The sequence below is a fragment of the Saimiri boliviensis genome, chromosome 1 (genome assembly GCF_048565385.1).
Source record: "Saimiri boliviensis isolate mSaiBol1 chromosome 1, mSaiBol1.pri, whole genome shotgun sequence".
Taxonomy (NCBI): domain Eukaryota; kingdom Metazoa; phylum Chordata; class Mammalia; order Primates; family Cebidae; genus Saimiri; species Saimiri boliviensis.
The window spans coordinates 268,389,492-268,402,228 of record NC_133449.1 but is presented as its reverse complement, the minus strand read 5'-3'; the positions used below and the strand labels follow the sequence as shown (position 1 = coordinate 268,402,228).

The 12,737-nt window shown below is 41.5% G+C and overlaps 1 protein-coding gene across 3 annotated transcripts in view; it reads right to left on the bottom strand.

Annotated features, from left to right (window-relative positions):
* Positions 1-12,737, bottom strand: part of ADAMTS12 (ADAM metallopeptidase with thrombospondin type 1 motif 12) — a 364,104-nt gene that overhangs the window by 194,778 nt on the left and 156,589 nt on the right. For all 3 annotated transcript variants that reach the window (XM_074386716.1, XM_003936214.4, XM_074386709.1), the window contains exon 3: positions 12,393-12,537. In XM_074386716.1, the coding sequence (XP_074242817.1) occupies positions 12,393-12,537 (145 nt within the window). The remainder of the gene's footprint in view (positions 1-12,392; positions 12,538-12,737) is intronic.

Sequence of the window (12,737 nt, the reverse complement as noted above, 5' to 3'; positions counted from 1 at the left end):
AAGGAAAGTTAGGAGAATCCTTAAAGGTCTTCCAACCCCTTCGTGTTACTGATAAGGAAAATCAAGGACCGGGATTTATGTTACTTGCCCAAGTCAGGGCATGACAGAGGTGGTACCAAAACATAATTCTTCCAGCTTCTGGTCCATTTCTCTCTAAACTCTAATGTGAGGAGAGAAAAATGTAAAACTCATTTGACTATATATAAGCAAGACTAGAAAGAATAATAAATAATCATTGCTTTCCATCTATGGCTAACAATACAGCAGTCTCAGGAATATCATTAATGTGTGTCAGATATACCTGAATTTTTTGCAAGTGAAGCGACTCTAATCCCAAGGCCAGCTACATAATTTGTAGAACACAGTGCAAAATAAAAATGTAGGGCCCTGGCCTGGTGCAGGGAAGTCGGTCTTTCCCCCAACTGAGGGGCCTACCACTCCAACCCACCACAGATGGGTGGCTCCCAAGAGATTGAAAACTCTGCATAGGGATGTGCGTGGTACCTGGATGATGGGGGTGCGGGGGTGAGAGGTCCCCTGAGTCACCCGCCAACTGCCATCTTGGGATGGAGAGGATGACTGTTATGTCCCACTCCAAGACACCGTGTGGTACACACCCAATCCTGACCCTCCCCCTTTGTACCCAGGCTCCTATGCGGGCAGAGAGAGACAATGAAGCAGGCCTCTCTGCTTTCAGGTAATCTGGTCACTGCCCAAGACAGGGGGTCACAGTGGCAGTGGGATTGGAGCAGAAAGGGGGAGGCCAGATGGGGCCAAGGAACCGAGGGGTCAGGAAGAAAGTGACAGAGAACCCAACTCCAGAAGGCAGGATGTTGGCAAGATGTGGACTGTGAGTGAGGCCAAGTCCCAGGTCTCAGCCTGTGCTCCACTGTCTTCTCAGATGTCACTTACAAAGCAGACATTCAAAGATTAAAACCATTAAGAATTTCAAGACGCCACCTCAAAGCTCTACATCCCAAGTATGGAACTCTTTCTAGTGTAAGTCCTCATGTGGCCTTGCTAGTCAGTCCCCTGCAGCTAGCCCTGACAAAACCTCACTGATGGGTGTGTGTGCGTGTGTGTGTGTGTGTGTGTGTGCGCGTGTGTGTGTGTGTACAGTCTCCTGCGCACACACAGTGTAACTAAATGCTCCTGGGTTGGGAGAAGTGAAGAAGCACTGTGCCTGCAGGATGGCCAGTGGATGCTGTGTTCATCTGCCAGGGCTGCCATGACCAAGTGCCACAGACTGGCAGCCTAAACAATGGGAACAGATTTCCCCACAATTCTAAAGGCTGGAAGGCCTAGATAAGGTGTCTGAAGGCTGGGTTTTTCCTGAGGCCTCTCCCTGGCTTGCAGATGGGACTTTCTCTCTGTGTCCTCATGGCATCTTTCCTCTGGATATGTTTGTGCCAAAATACCTTCTTCTTATGAGGGCAAAGTCATACTGAATTAGGGCCCACGATAATGACCTTATTTTAACTCAATTACATCTTTAAGACCCTACCTCCCTATGCAGCCACATTCTGAGGCCCTGGGGGTTAGGACTTTGATGTATGGATTTTGGGCAGGACACAGTTTAGCTCATCAGAGACACCAATCCTCAAGTGCTGAATACCCAGTGGAAGTGATCTTGGGAAATGACTCCCTAGAATCCAAACCCACTTTTATGGCTTATTTGGGGGGTGCATTTCTAACCCTCCTAATTACATCAATTTCCACTGCTCATACTCTTGTAGTATTTGCCACAAAGTTCAGGCATACGATTTTGTGATTTTTGTTTAAGTTCATTTTCCACTAGACTGTAAGTCCCTGAGGGCAGGGTCTAATCCGACAGATTCAGAGCTGTGTCCCTTAGTATCTGACAAATTAACATTTCTTGAGGAAAAGGAGGTCAATTAATGACACACAAAGCAGTGTAAACAAAGGTCTCGAAGTTTCTCATTTTTGGCACATTGGCCCAAAAAAGTGTCCTCGGGGATTCACTTATCTGCCTTTTTTTTTTCTAATTGCATTTTAGGTTTTGGGGTACATGTGAAGAACACGCAAGATTGTTGCATAGGTACACACATGGCAGTGTGATTTGCTGCCTTCCTCCCCATCACCTATATCTGGCATTTCTCCCCATGCTGTCTCTCCCCAACTTCCCTCCCCCCACTATCCCTCCCCCATTTCCCCTCAACTGACCCCAGTGTGTAGTGCTCCCCTCCCTGTGTCCATGTGTTCTCATTGTTCAACACCCACCTATGAGTGAGAACATGCAGTGCTGGATTATCTGCTCTTGTGTCAGTTTGCTGAGAATGGTTTCCAGGTTCATCCATGTCCCTACAAAGGACACAAACTCATCGATTTTGATGGCTGCATAATATTCCATGGTGTATATGTGCCACATTTTCCCTGTCCAGTCTATCATTGATGGGCATTTGGGTTGGTTCCAGGTCTTTGCTATTGCAAACAATGCTGCCTTTGAAAGGGAGGATTAGAGCATAAAGTACACTGATAATTTCCTGAAACATCTGATGTCAAATGTAACAAGTAAACGTCCTTTCCCTTAACAGGAAAAAACAGTTTTGTGGTGATGTATGAGACTTCCGGCTGTGGCACAGAAATGGGACACTTTGGGCGTGGGAATGTTTGTTTTCCCAAACATTGGCATTAGTCAAGCTGTGGGACGAATTTATAATTAACATTAATTGCTGCCAAAGAACACATTTGCCTTGCCTCAGTGGCTCCCGGTGCTCTTGGAATGATGAAACCCTTGGCCCAGGTAAGAGTGATATCTCCTCACACCTGCAGCACCACACTGCAAACACACATCATTTACTCATGCAATTAATTAACAGACATTTGTTAAATAATTAGTATACATCAGACACTAGGCTTGATACTTAAAATCCAAAGATGTGTCTGCTGGTGGAAATAAGATACAAAGTCAACAGGATAATCACGAATGAAGCCATAATTCATTCATTTATTTACTCATTCATTCAACATTTACCAGATACTCATGACTATGGCCAGCTCTGTCTTAGGCAACAGACCAGTACTGCAGAGAATAAAAGCAAGAAAGCATTTGCCTGGATGGAGCATATTTCTGGTTCATGGAAGACAGACAATAAACCAATAAACAAGCAAGCAGCTAAAATAGCATTGGGTGATGACAAGTACTGTGCAAAAATAAAAGTAGGATAAAGGGTTTACAAAGTGATGGAGGAAAAGGGATCTTAAACAGTGCTCAGGGAAGGCTTCGCTCGGTATTTTGAGCTGATTAGCATGAAAGGTGAACCATAAAGAAATTTGGGAGAGGAGTGCTCCAGGCAGAGACAACAGCCAGGGCAAAGGCCGTGCAGTGAGCCCACTTCAGGGAACACCAAGGAGGCAGAAAAGGAAGGGGAGAGTGGTGGGAGATGAGGTAGACAATGATGAGGGGCCATATGAGAACGCAGATTGAGTTCAAGAAAGTGGGGGGCAGGCAGCAGGCCTTGAAGGCAGTCCAGGGTGGGGGATGGCGGCACCATTCAAAATGAGACTGGAAGACTGCCAGAAATCTACTTAGTGGACTAGATGAGACTTTGTCCTCCCACTGCCTGCAGGAAGCTAAAAATCTTGCACACTCTAGGCTCAGGGATAAGCACCCAATTTGCTAGGATTGCTGTGGCCAACTGACTGGGCCTCAGGGCCTCATCTTCCATATCATCCTCCAAGGCTCCTGCCTCTTTTGCATCTGCCTAGAGAACACACCTGCTCCTCTCTAACCGAGAGCTCGTCCAGGCCTCCATCTCTACATTTCTGCCTGACTTAATATTTTGCTCACCCCTGTATCCTAAGTACCTGGTGTCTGGCACAATGTGAGTGTGGGAGCTCATTGAGTAAATGCAATCACTTGCTTCCTTTTTCTATCTGCATCTATCCATCCATCTATTCATCCATCCAACCATCCATCCATCCATGCATCCAGCCATCCACCCTTCTTTCCTTCTATCCATCCATCCATATATACATAATCTGTTTTCTCCAAAGTAAAGATTTTAAGTAGTCTTTTTATTTTTAACTACAACCTCAGGCCACAAGCTGCCACCCTTGCCACATCCTTGTGGCACATTCCCCTTTAGGAGTGAGGTAAGTTGTAGCTACTGCTGGTTTGCAGGCCATTCAGAGCACACACTAAATTTCTCCAGGAAAAGATGGCTATTCTCAGGGGTTAAACTGGCTCCATATAGGTAAAATAGAGTATCTAATAAGCTCTAAAATGCATCACAGACAGTAAGTTCAATACTTCAGTTGAACATATGTAAGTTCCTGCCCTGGCCAGGAACTGTGCCAGATCTGGGGAACACCTCTGTGCATAAGCCGTTATGACTCCGAGCTTCTTGTCTAGGGAAGGACGTAAGCAGGTGTTCGCCATACGATAGAGCCTGTGGTAGGGCATGAAGTAGCTGGTGTTCTAGTGGAAGCCATGCATGAGTCCTACAGAGTAAGTGCGAGTAACTCAGAAAGCATCTGGGGAGAACAAATTTCAGGGAGGAGGAATCTAAGGGGAAGGGTTAGCAGTGATGGAAAGCGAAGCTTCTTTAACAAATAAAAATGAGGTCAGGAAGACACAAGACTGTATTCGGAGTGACAGGAGATGAAATTGGAGTCAGAGCTGGTGGTCATCTAGGGAATGAGCTCCCAAAAGGCATTAAAAGGGCTGGGTCTTTATCCTGAGGGTAATGGGTTTACTGATAGGCTTTAGTCATGGGAAAGATATGATCTGATTTGTGTTTTGGAAATATTTATCTGATTTGTAGTGGGAGACACCAAGGGCAGGCAGACTAGTTAGGGGGCTGCTGCAGTCATCCAAGTGACAGCTGACAGATGCTGGAGCACAATAACGACACTGGGGAAAGGTAGACAATTTAGAAAACTATTTAGGGAGGCAGAAATGACAGGACTTGGTAGTAATGTGAGTTGACCACGGACATGGATTAAAGAAGGCGAACCTCACCAGGGTTTCATGCGCCACCCAGAACTTTGAAGTTAGAAATCTAGTCCTTTGTTTTGGGTTTTCTTGCTTGCTTTTTTTTTTTTTTTTTTTGAAAAAATGAAAGACAGGGTTTTCCTGTTACCCAGGCTGGAGTGCGGGGGCATGACCAGGCTCACTGCAGCCTCAATCTCCTGGCTCAAGCAATCCTTCTGCCTCAGCCTTCTGAGTAGCTGGGACTACAGATGTGCACCACCACTCCTGACCAATTTAAAAAAAAATTTTTTGGTAAAGACAGTGTCTCACTATGTAGCCCAGGCTGATCTTGAACTCCTGGGGTCAGGCGATCCTCCCACATAGGCCTCCCATAGCATTGGCATTGCAGGCATGAGCTGCTGTACCCAACTGTTTGGGGGTCTTCTTTAGAGTGGATCTCACTTTCTCGTCAGAATTTCTGATGACTCTACGGGTGAGGGGTAGAAAGCTTAGAGGTTCTCTCAGGCCTTTGACAGATGAAGCCCGAAGGTGGGTCAAAATAGAACAAGCCTCCTCCTGCCTCCACCCCAGGTAGATGGCAGCACAGGAATAATGAAGGGCAAAGCTCGAAGCTACTGATGCCCTGCTCTACAGAGTTGTGGGAAATGCCAAGGAGCTTAGATAGTAAACACATCAAGTAACATTTCTTTAGCATTAGGACTTTCTGTCCTACCAAAGAACTATCTGTCAGGTGAAACTGATCCTTTGCTCATACTGATCCAAAGGTCCCGCTCAACCCAGAACACTTCCCACAGTGCTCTTGGCTGTTCTGAGCTCCGTTCTGCACTTCAGTGCAGCCCCCACCACTGTGACAGCATGGGCTCGGCACAGGGTATCCTGGAGGAGATAAGACAAGCAGATGCTGTGTTTCCAGGAGAGCCATTTCCTTATTGGGCATGGAAACCCAGACACATTAAGCAATGAGGGAACATGCCAACAGATTGTCCAGTGCTGAGGAAATGCAAAGAAGAAGATTATCAGCAGATTAGCAGCATGAGGCCTGGTTAATGAAAAAAATATTAAAAGAAAAAAACAACTGAGTACTTCAGAGCTACAGAGCAACTGTGTTGAGGCCTCTGGAACTCAGAGTTCCTAAAGTCTTGGTGTCGAATTTTATTAAGCAAACAAAACCAACAGGGTCATTATTTTATCTCCCTATACATTCATGCATTAAGCATTTCCCAAAATTTTCACCAACAGTCTTCTCATCCCTCTCATTAGCAAAAGCTTGAAGCACTTTATCAATCCACCACCAGTTCTTATAGCAGATAGTAACAATAATATATATGCACATGCCACCCCTCCAAAAAATAGAAGAAAAAAATATAAAACAAATATAGAGCAACAATTAAAATGTTAACTATCTCATAGCAAAGCAAAGCACAAACTACTGTGGAACCACCTCTAATCATAAGGCAATCAAGTAATCAAATTCAAGATAAGATTCAGGCAGGTTGTATAGAGAAATGTTTGTGTTAGCCAAGGAAAGAAAACAGTACCATCTACTGAGTACATGTTAAATGCAATGTGGAGTTTGGTGGTCATTTAGAATCTTCCACTAACTGTATTTCCATGAAATCAGAACAAAATTATAAACATCCCCCAAGTTTATAACTTTGCTCTGATTTATCAGATTGGTGATCTGATAATCTAATTAATTCTAATGAGCTAGTGTTAATGGTATTATAACGTTTACATTTATTTGTATTCGACAATGTTTGAACATGTAATTTTAAAAAGCAACTCACAATTTCCAAATGTCTTAGATAAGAAATTCACTTGAGGCTTTGATTTCTTGCAAGAGACAAGATATTCTTAAACATTCTCTGGTATTAAGCCCCTAACCATAGCAAAACGTGAAAGAAAGAAGAAATCCTCAGAGACCAAAAGTAGAAAAAAAATAAGCAAAACAACTCAGAGAGAAAAGTAAAAGATGCAGCATGATGATCTTCTTTATGCGTCAACATGGTTTCTCTATTATTCAATCAAACACTAATCTGGGTGTTGCTAGGAAGGCATTTGGTAGATGTGATTAAAATGTATAATCAGTTGGCTCTTAGTAAGGAAAATTAGTCTTCATAATGTAGCAGGCTTGATTTAATCAGCTGAAAAGCAGAACTGGGTTAGAGCAGAGCTAAGGCTTTCCAGAGAAAGAAATGCTATCTTTCTTGAGCACAGCTGCTTCAGCCTGTGCCCAAGAGCTGTAACCTGCCCTTTCAGATGGCCTGCCCGTGGATTTAGGACTTGCCTAGACAGCCCCCACTATTGCTTGAGCCAATTTCTTGCAATGAATTTCTTAATATATGTTTCCTATTGGTTGTGCTTATCTGATTGAACCCTGACTGGCACGTGGCACTGGCAGCTCGTCTGGAACATCTGCTGCTCCCTATTTTTGCTCTGGGGAAGAAAAGACATTAGGACCCATAGTGTGAAAAGTCAGTCTAGAGACTAAGTGAAAAAGGAAACCAGAAAAAAAGCAAAGTAAGCAAACAAAGTGGGCCTTGACTCTGGGTCCAGGGGAGACAACTATTCATTGAGAATCTACAGCCACAAGCCATAGATTTAGGGTCCATAGATTAGGACCCAAATTCATAACAGGATATGTGTGACTTTAACATTAAACATAATGAGATACCACTTCATATTCACCAGACTAACTACATGCAAAAGCAAGAAGGCCAAGAACTAGACAGAATATGGGAAAATGGGAGCTCTCATTCACTGTCTTGAACGATTTTGCATTATCTGTTAAAGTCATAGATGTATTTATCTTACTGGTTACAAATTTCACTCCACTACTGAGTAGAATGAAATATGTATAAACCTTTGTATTAGGAAACATGGACAAGAAGGGTCTTCTCAACATAATGTATAATAATTCAAGCCTGAAAGCAGTTCAGATCCACTCAAAGGAGATTAAATCAAGTGTGAAAGGTTCATGAGATGGAGAATCTATGGAAGAGAAGATGAATGAATTACAGCTACGAGTCCTAGCAACCCAATATTGAGTAGCAAAAAGTACAAAATATGCATTAAAATTCCAAATCTCTTATTGATCTTACTATTAATTATCAAGATAAATCCAGGACTAGATCTCTACTTACACATGTCCTATAGCCAAGCTGTCAGTGCTTCAGATAAAGAACGATATTCTATTTACAATTCTACTCAAAGAGCCTAGGAAAAACCAGGTACACAGAAGATACCTACTGGATATTTGTTGAATGAATGAATAAATTCTGAACACAAGCATGCACGCCAGGAGCCAGACCCTGTACTTCCAGCCTAGATCGTAATGCATGAAATCCCAGACTCTGACCTTACCTGCCAGGACCCTTTTCTGCCGTAGATGACCCAGTAGCTGTTCTCATCTTATTTATCTGACCAGTGTTAATTCTTCCTCCCCAGATTTCTGGAACAAAAGTTGTCACAGAGACTTCCATCTAACACTGCTCAAGTCCCAGTGTGATTGTGTTCTCACCAAAAAGCCTTAGAGAAAGGAGCTTGTCATTGTTGATAAAGTGAGGTTTTGAAATTTGCCCTGGATTTAATTCACGTAAGCTGTATTTTCCCACTGTTTACCATAGATTCCAGAAAGTTGATCTTAGAGGAGAAAAGAACTTCAGCAGAGCTTATAAAACATCAGGCTTAGAAAAGCAAACAAAACTAGCTCAACAACTTAAGAAGAGGTAGCTCAAATCAAATTAAAAACAAAATAGCATCGCATTAAAGGCCTGAAAAATAGAAATGAAGCCATATTGACAAGGGACATATTATGACATTTGGGCACTTTTCTATGTGGAAAATAAAAGTGAGTGAAAGGACGGATTTTAGGAGAAATTAATTGATATCTTTTCTCTCTTGAAGCACTAGGGTACTTTTAAATAACATCTTTCTTCAATATCTAGGGTGTTCCTCTTTGAACATTACAAAAGCAGAATGCTTTATATATGGTAAAGGTGATATATATCACAGTAATTCAGTCTGGCAACATCAACTGACCTAAGCATGAAATGTATTTTAATGTTGCTTAATGACAACACTACTGTCAGTAGCGTTGATTCCGTCCTCTCTGCAGGACAATTTGGTATGAGAACACTGCAATTACCTGATTCCGCAAGGCCAAGAACATTTCGTCATGCCAAGATTTAAAAATTATAAATGTCCTCTGCAGTTTAAGAATATTCACAAGCCCATTGGCTATTCTTGAATCTCTAGCTACTGTTTTTTTTTTTAATAGAGAAAAAAGTAATTTTATTGCCCTAACTAAAAAATTTCTGACAAAAATCAGTTGACTATAAATACATGAATTTCTTTCTGGGTTCTCTATTCTCTCCAGTGGTCTGTGCATCTGTTTTTATGCCAATTCTATGTTGTTTTGGTTACTATGTCTTTGTAGTATATTTTGTAGTCAAATTGTGTGACGCCTCCAGCTTTGTTCTTTTTGTTCAGTATTGCTTTGGCTATTCAGGGTCTTTTGTGGTTCTGTGTAAATTTTAGAATTGTTTTTTCTACTTCTGTGAAGAACAGCATTGGTATTTTGATAGGGATTGCATTGAATCTGTAGATTGCTTTGGGTAGTATGGCCATTTTTAACAATATTAATTCTTCCAATCCATTAGCATGGGATATTTGTCCATTTGTTTGTTTTCTTTTCCATTTTATTTTATTTTTTTCTTTTTGTGAGCCAGGGTCTCACTCTCACCCAGGCTGGAGTGCGGTACTGTAATACAGCTCACTGCAGCCTCAGCTTTCTGGGCTCAAGCAATCCTCCCATCTCATCCTCCTGAGTAACTGGGACTATAGGTGCATGCCACCACATCCAGCTACCTTTCATATTTTTTGTAGAGATGAAATTTCGCCACATTTCCCAGGCTGGTCTGGAGTTCCAGGACTCCAGTGATCCACCTGCCTCAGCCTCCCAAAAGGTTAGGATTACAGGCATAAGCTATCCTCTAGCTACTGTTTAAACATTGCATTACATGTATTGTCTGAGGAAGACAGATGATCACACACTGTTGATACTTCCTCAATATTTGGAAAAGGCATGTTTCCTTTTTCTTTCCATGAGTGACATATACATTAGACACTAATATACTCTTGTTTCACCTTCATGGCTATGAAATACTCTTTGTCAGTTCCTTTTCGATGACTTACTGAATTCTTTGTACTGAACCCTCTGTTACACTGACTGGGGAGGGAATACCTATTCTAATAGGGCTTGTGAGAATGATTAATGAAACAAGGTTTATATTCAAGGAAGACATAAAAAGTAAACAGGAGGCTATATATAGCTTCAGGTAGAATAGAACCATGACTCATGAGCTTAGCTATATTCTGACACTAATTACAATGATGCTTTTGACAATTCTTTCCCTTCTCTAAGACACAACCACCACTTTGGTGAAAGAAGGAAAGAAGCTTCATTAGGCACCCTCAAAGTTTCTTCTAGCAGAGCTGTTCAATTCTGACACTCTGGGGTACTAAGCAAGTATAAGAGAGTATCTCTTTTGCGAACTTCTCTACCAGATACTCTCTTATACTTGCTTAGCACATCAAAGTACTAAGGTGAAGGAATGCTACCTGGTGGAAATTCCATCTGGTGAATAAATTTCATCTAGTGGAGAAATTCACAAGACAAAGATTGTTCTAAGGTAGCATTAATCAGAGAAGAGAAGGTTCTTTAGAAGTGGAAAGTCTTGAGGTTGACCTAGAAGTATAACATGAAATGGGATGACAAATATTGTAATTGTGGTGTTGTGTATGCCCTAATAGGGGACCATAATATTTGTAAGCCCCACTCTTTTCCTATCCATCCCTTCTGTCTTCATGACTAAATATTTGCTATTCTCAATTCACTTGTAATTAACTCTGCCTCAGTAGGGGAGTTATGAGAAGGAGGTGTTCAATGTGGGTAGAGGAGGAACAGTCTCACTCATTTCACAGAGCAAGGATGCCAAGTTCACTGTGTCCTAGTAACTTTCTCCACCATATTGATGTTTTATGAATTTAAAAGGTATCATATCACAAAGTGCTCCCCCTCACCCAGAGTGTAAGAGCAACTGGGTAATTATCCAGGTGACTGAATCAATGACAAACAAGAGAACCCTAAATATTCACATTGAGACTAACTTATCTGTATTGATACCTTCATCACTCAAATCAATTCATCCCTTTTCTTGATACTTGCTAGAGGATTTAGCCAGTAAGTTATCTAATTTAGACTAAAGGTGCAGTAGCTTACTAAAGTTAAGAATTTAAAGCAGTTTTCTGTTTTTGTGTTCAGAAAACATTTTAGACTCAAAAGCTTCTTATTGCATGCATACTCTGCCAAGATGATAGAAGACACTCCCAGGGAAGTTGCTATCTGGCATAGGGGCTGGGTGCAGTCTGTAGAGAAGTCGCTTGTCGCCTTGTCCTTTCATGCTCCTGTTTGCGAAGCTCCAGTTCTGAGTCCTCCCACCCCACCCTTTTCAGGATATACCTTCCTTTATCCCCTCATGATCTGTTTTCCCTTTGAGGTCCATGGTTTCCAAATCCTTAAGACACATAAATAATATTATGGCTTCCTTTTGTTAACTGTCCCTCTAGCATTGTTTTCTTTTCTGAAGAAAGGAGAAATTATATCATATTTAAGAAACCGGCCTGATTCCCAATCCCGATAAACGAATGCCTAGTTTACGATCTCCTACACACTAAGCAGAACGTGGGGGGTGCAAGGAAATGACTCAAGTCAGTTTGCTTCTGAAAACTCCCTGAAATTATCTGGGACAAGGCCAAGAGGAGCAATTATTTGGCTCATTCTTGGGGCTTAACGGCAGGGAAAGCAGCTCAGCAAACTACAAACACAACACCGTGCTGTCAAAAGAGACTTCACTGAATTCATCATCTGACAAGGTGTAGATATTTTTTTCAGTTTATCTTCACACGTTATTATCAGCATCATCAAACATTTAAATGGGCCTTCCATATGCAGATGTGATGAGCTGTCTGTAACATTCCACACTAATGTATTATAACACTGCTAATACTGAAGATCATTAAGTATTTACTTTAATTATTTTCCTTTAGAATACTCACACGAGTTTGAAAAAACAATTCATTATAAATGTCTTATGAGGATCATCAATTAATGTGGCAAAGATGCTTTTATTTTCTTCTCATTAAGAATATGCAGAGATTCGAGTATTGATAAGTGAAAGGGTTTATATAAGAAACAAGAATGTACCCTTTCTGGCACAGAATACAGAAGAGATTTCAATGTCATGAAGATATTGAAAAAAAAAAGAATACAGAGGAGATAGTAGATTTGAATAAGAATAGGTCATGTTTTAATAAAACAACCAAAAGAGTAAAACAGAATCTTCAACTCAAGAGGTCATTTGAATCACAATACCCTTTAATCCACAGGTTGGCTCCTTGGTTTCTGGAACTTTCTGCCTTCTGTAAACGATGTGCAGGTGGTACCCTCCCTCAGCCAGTGGATGATTCTTCACGGGCTCAATGAAAAAGTCTCCGTGTGGTAGTTGGAAAAATCCAGTCTGTAAATAATTCAATAAGACGGATTAAAGACTTAAACATAAGATCTAACACCATAAAAACTCTAGAAGAAAACCTAGGCAAAACCATTCAGGACATAGGCACTGGCAAGGACTTCATGACTAAAACACCAGAAGCATTGTCAACAAAAGTCAAAATAGACAAATGGAACCTAATTAAACTCCAGAGCTTCTGTACAGCA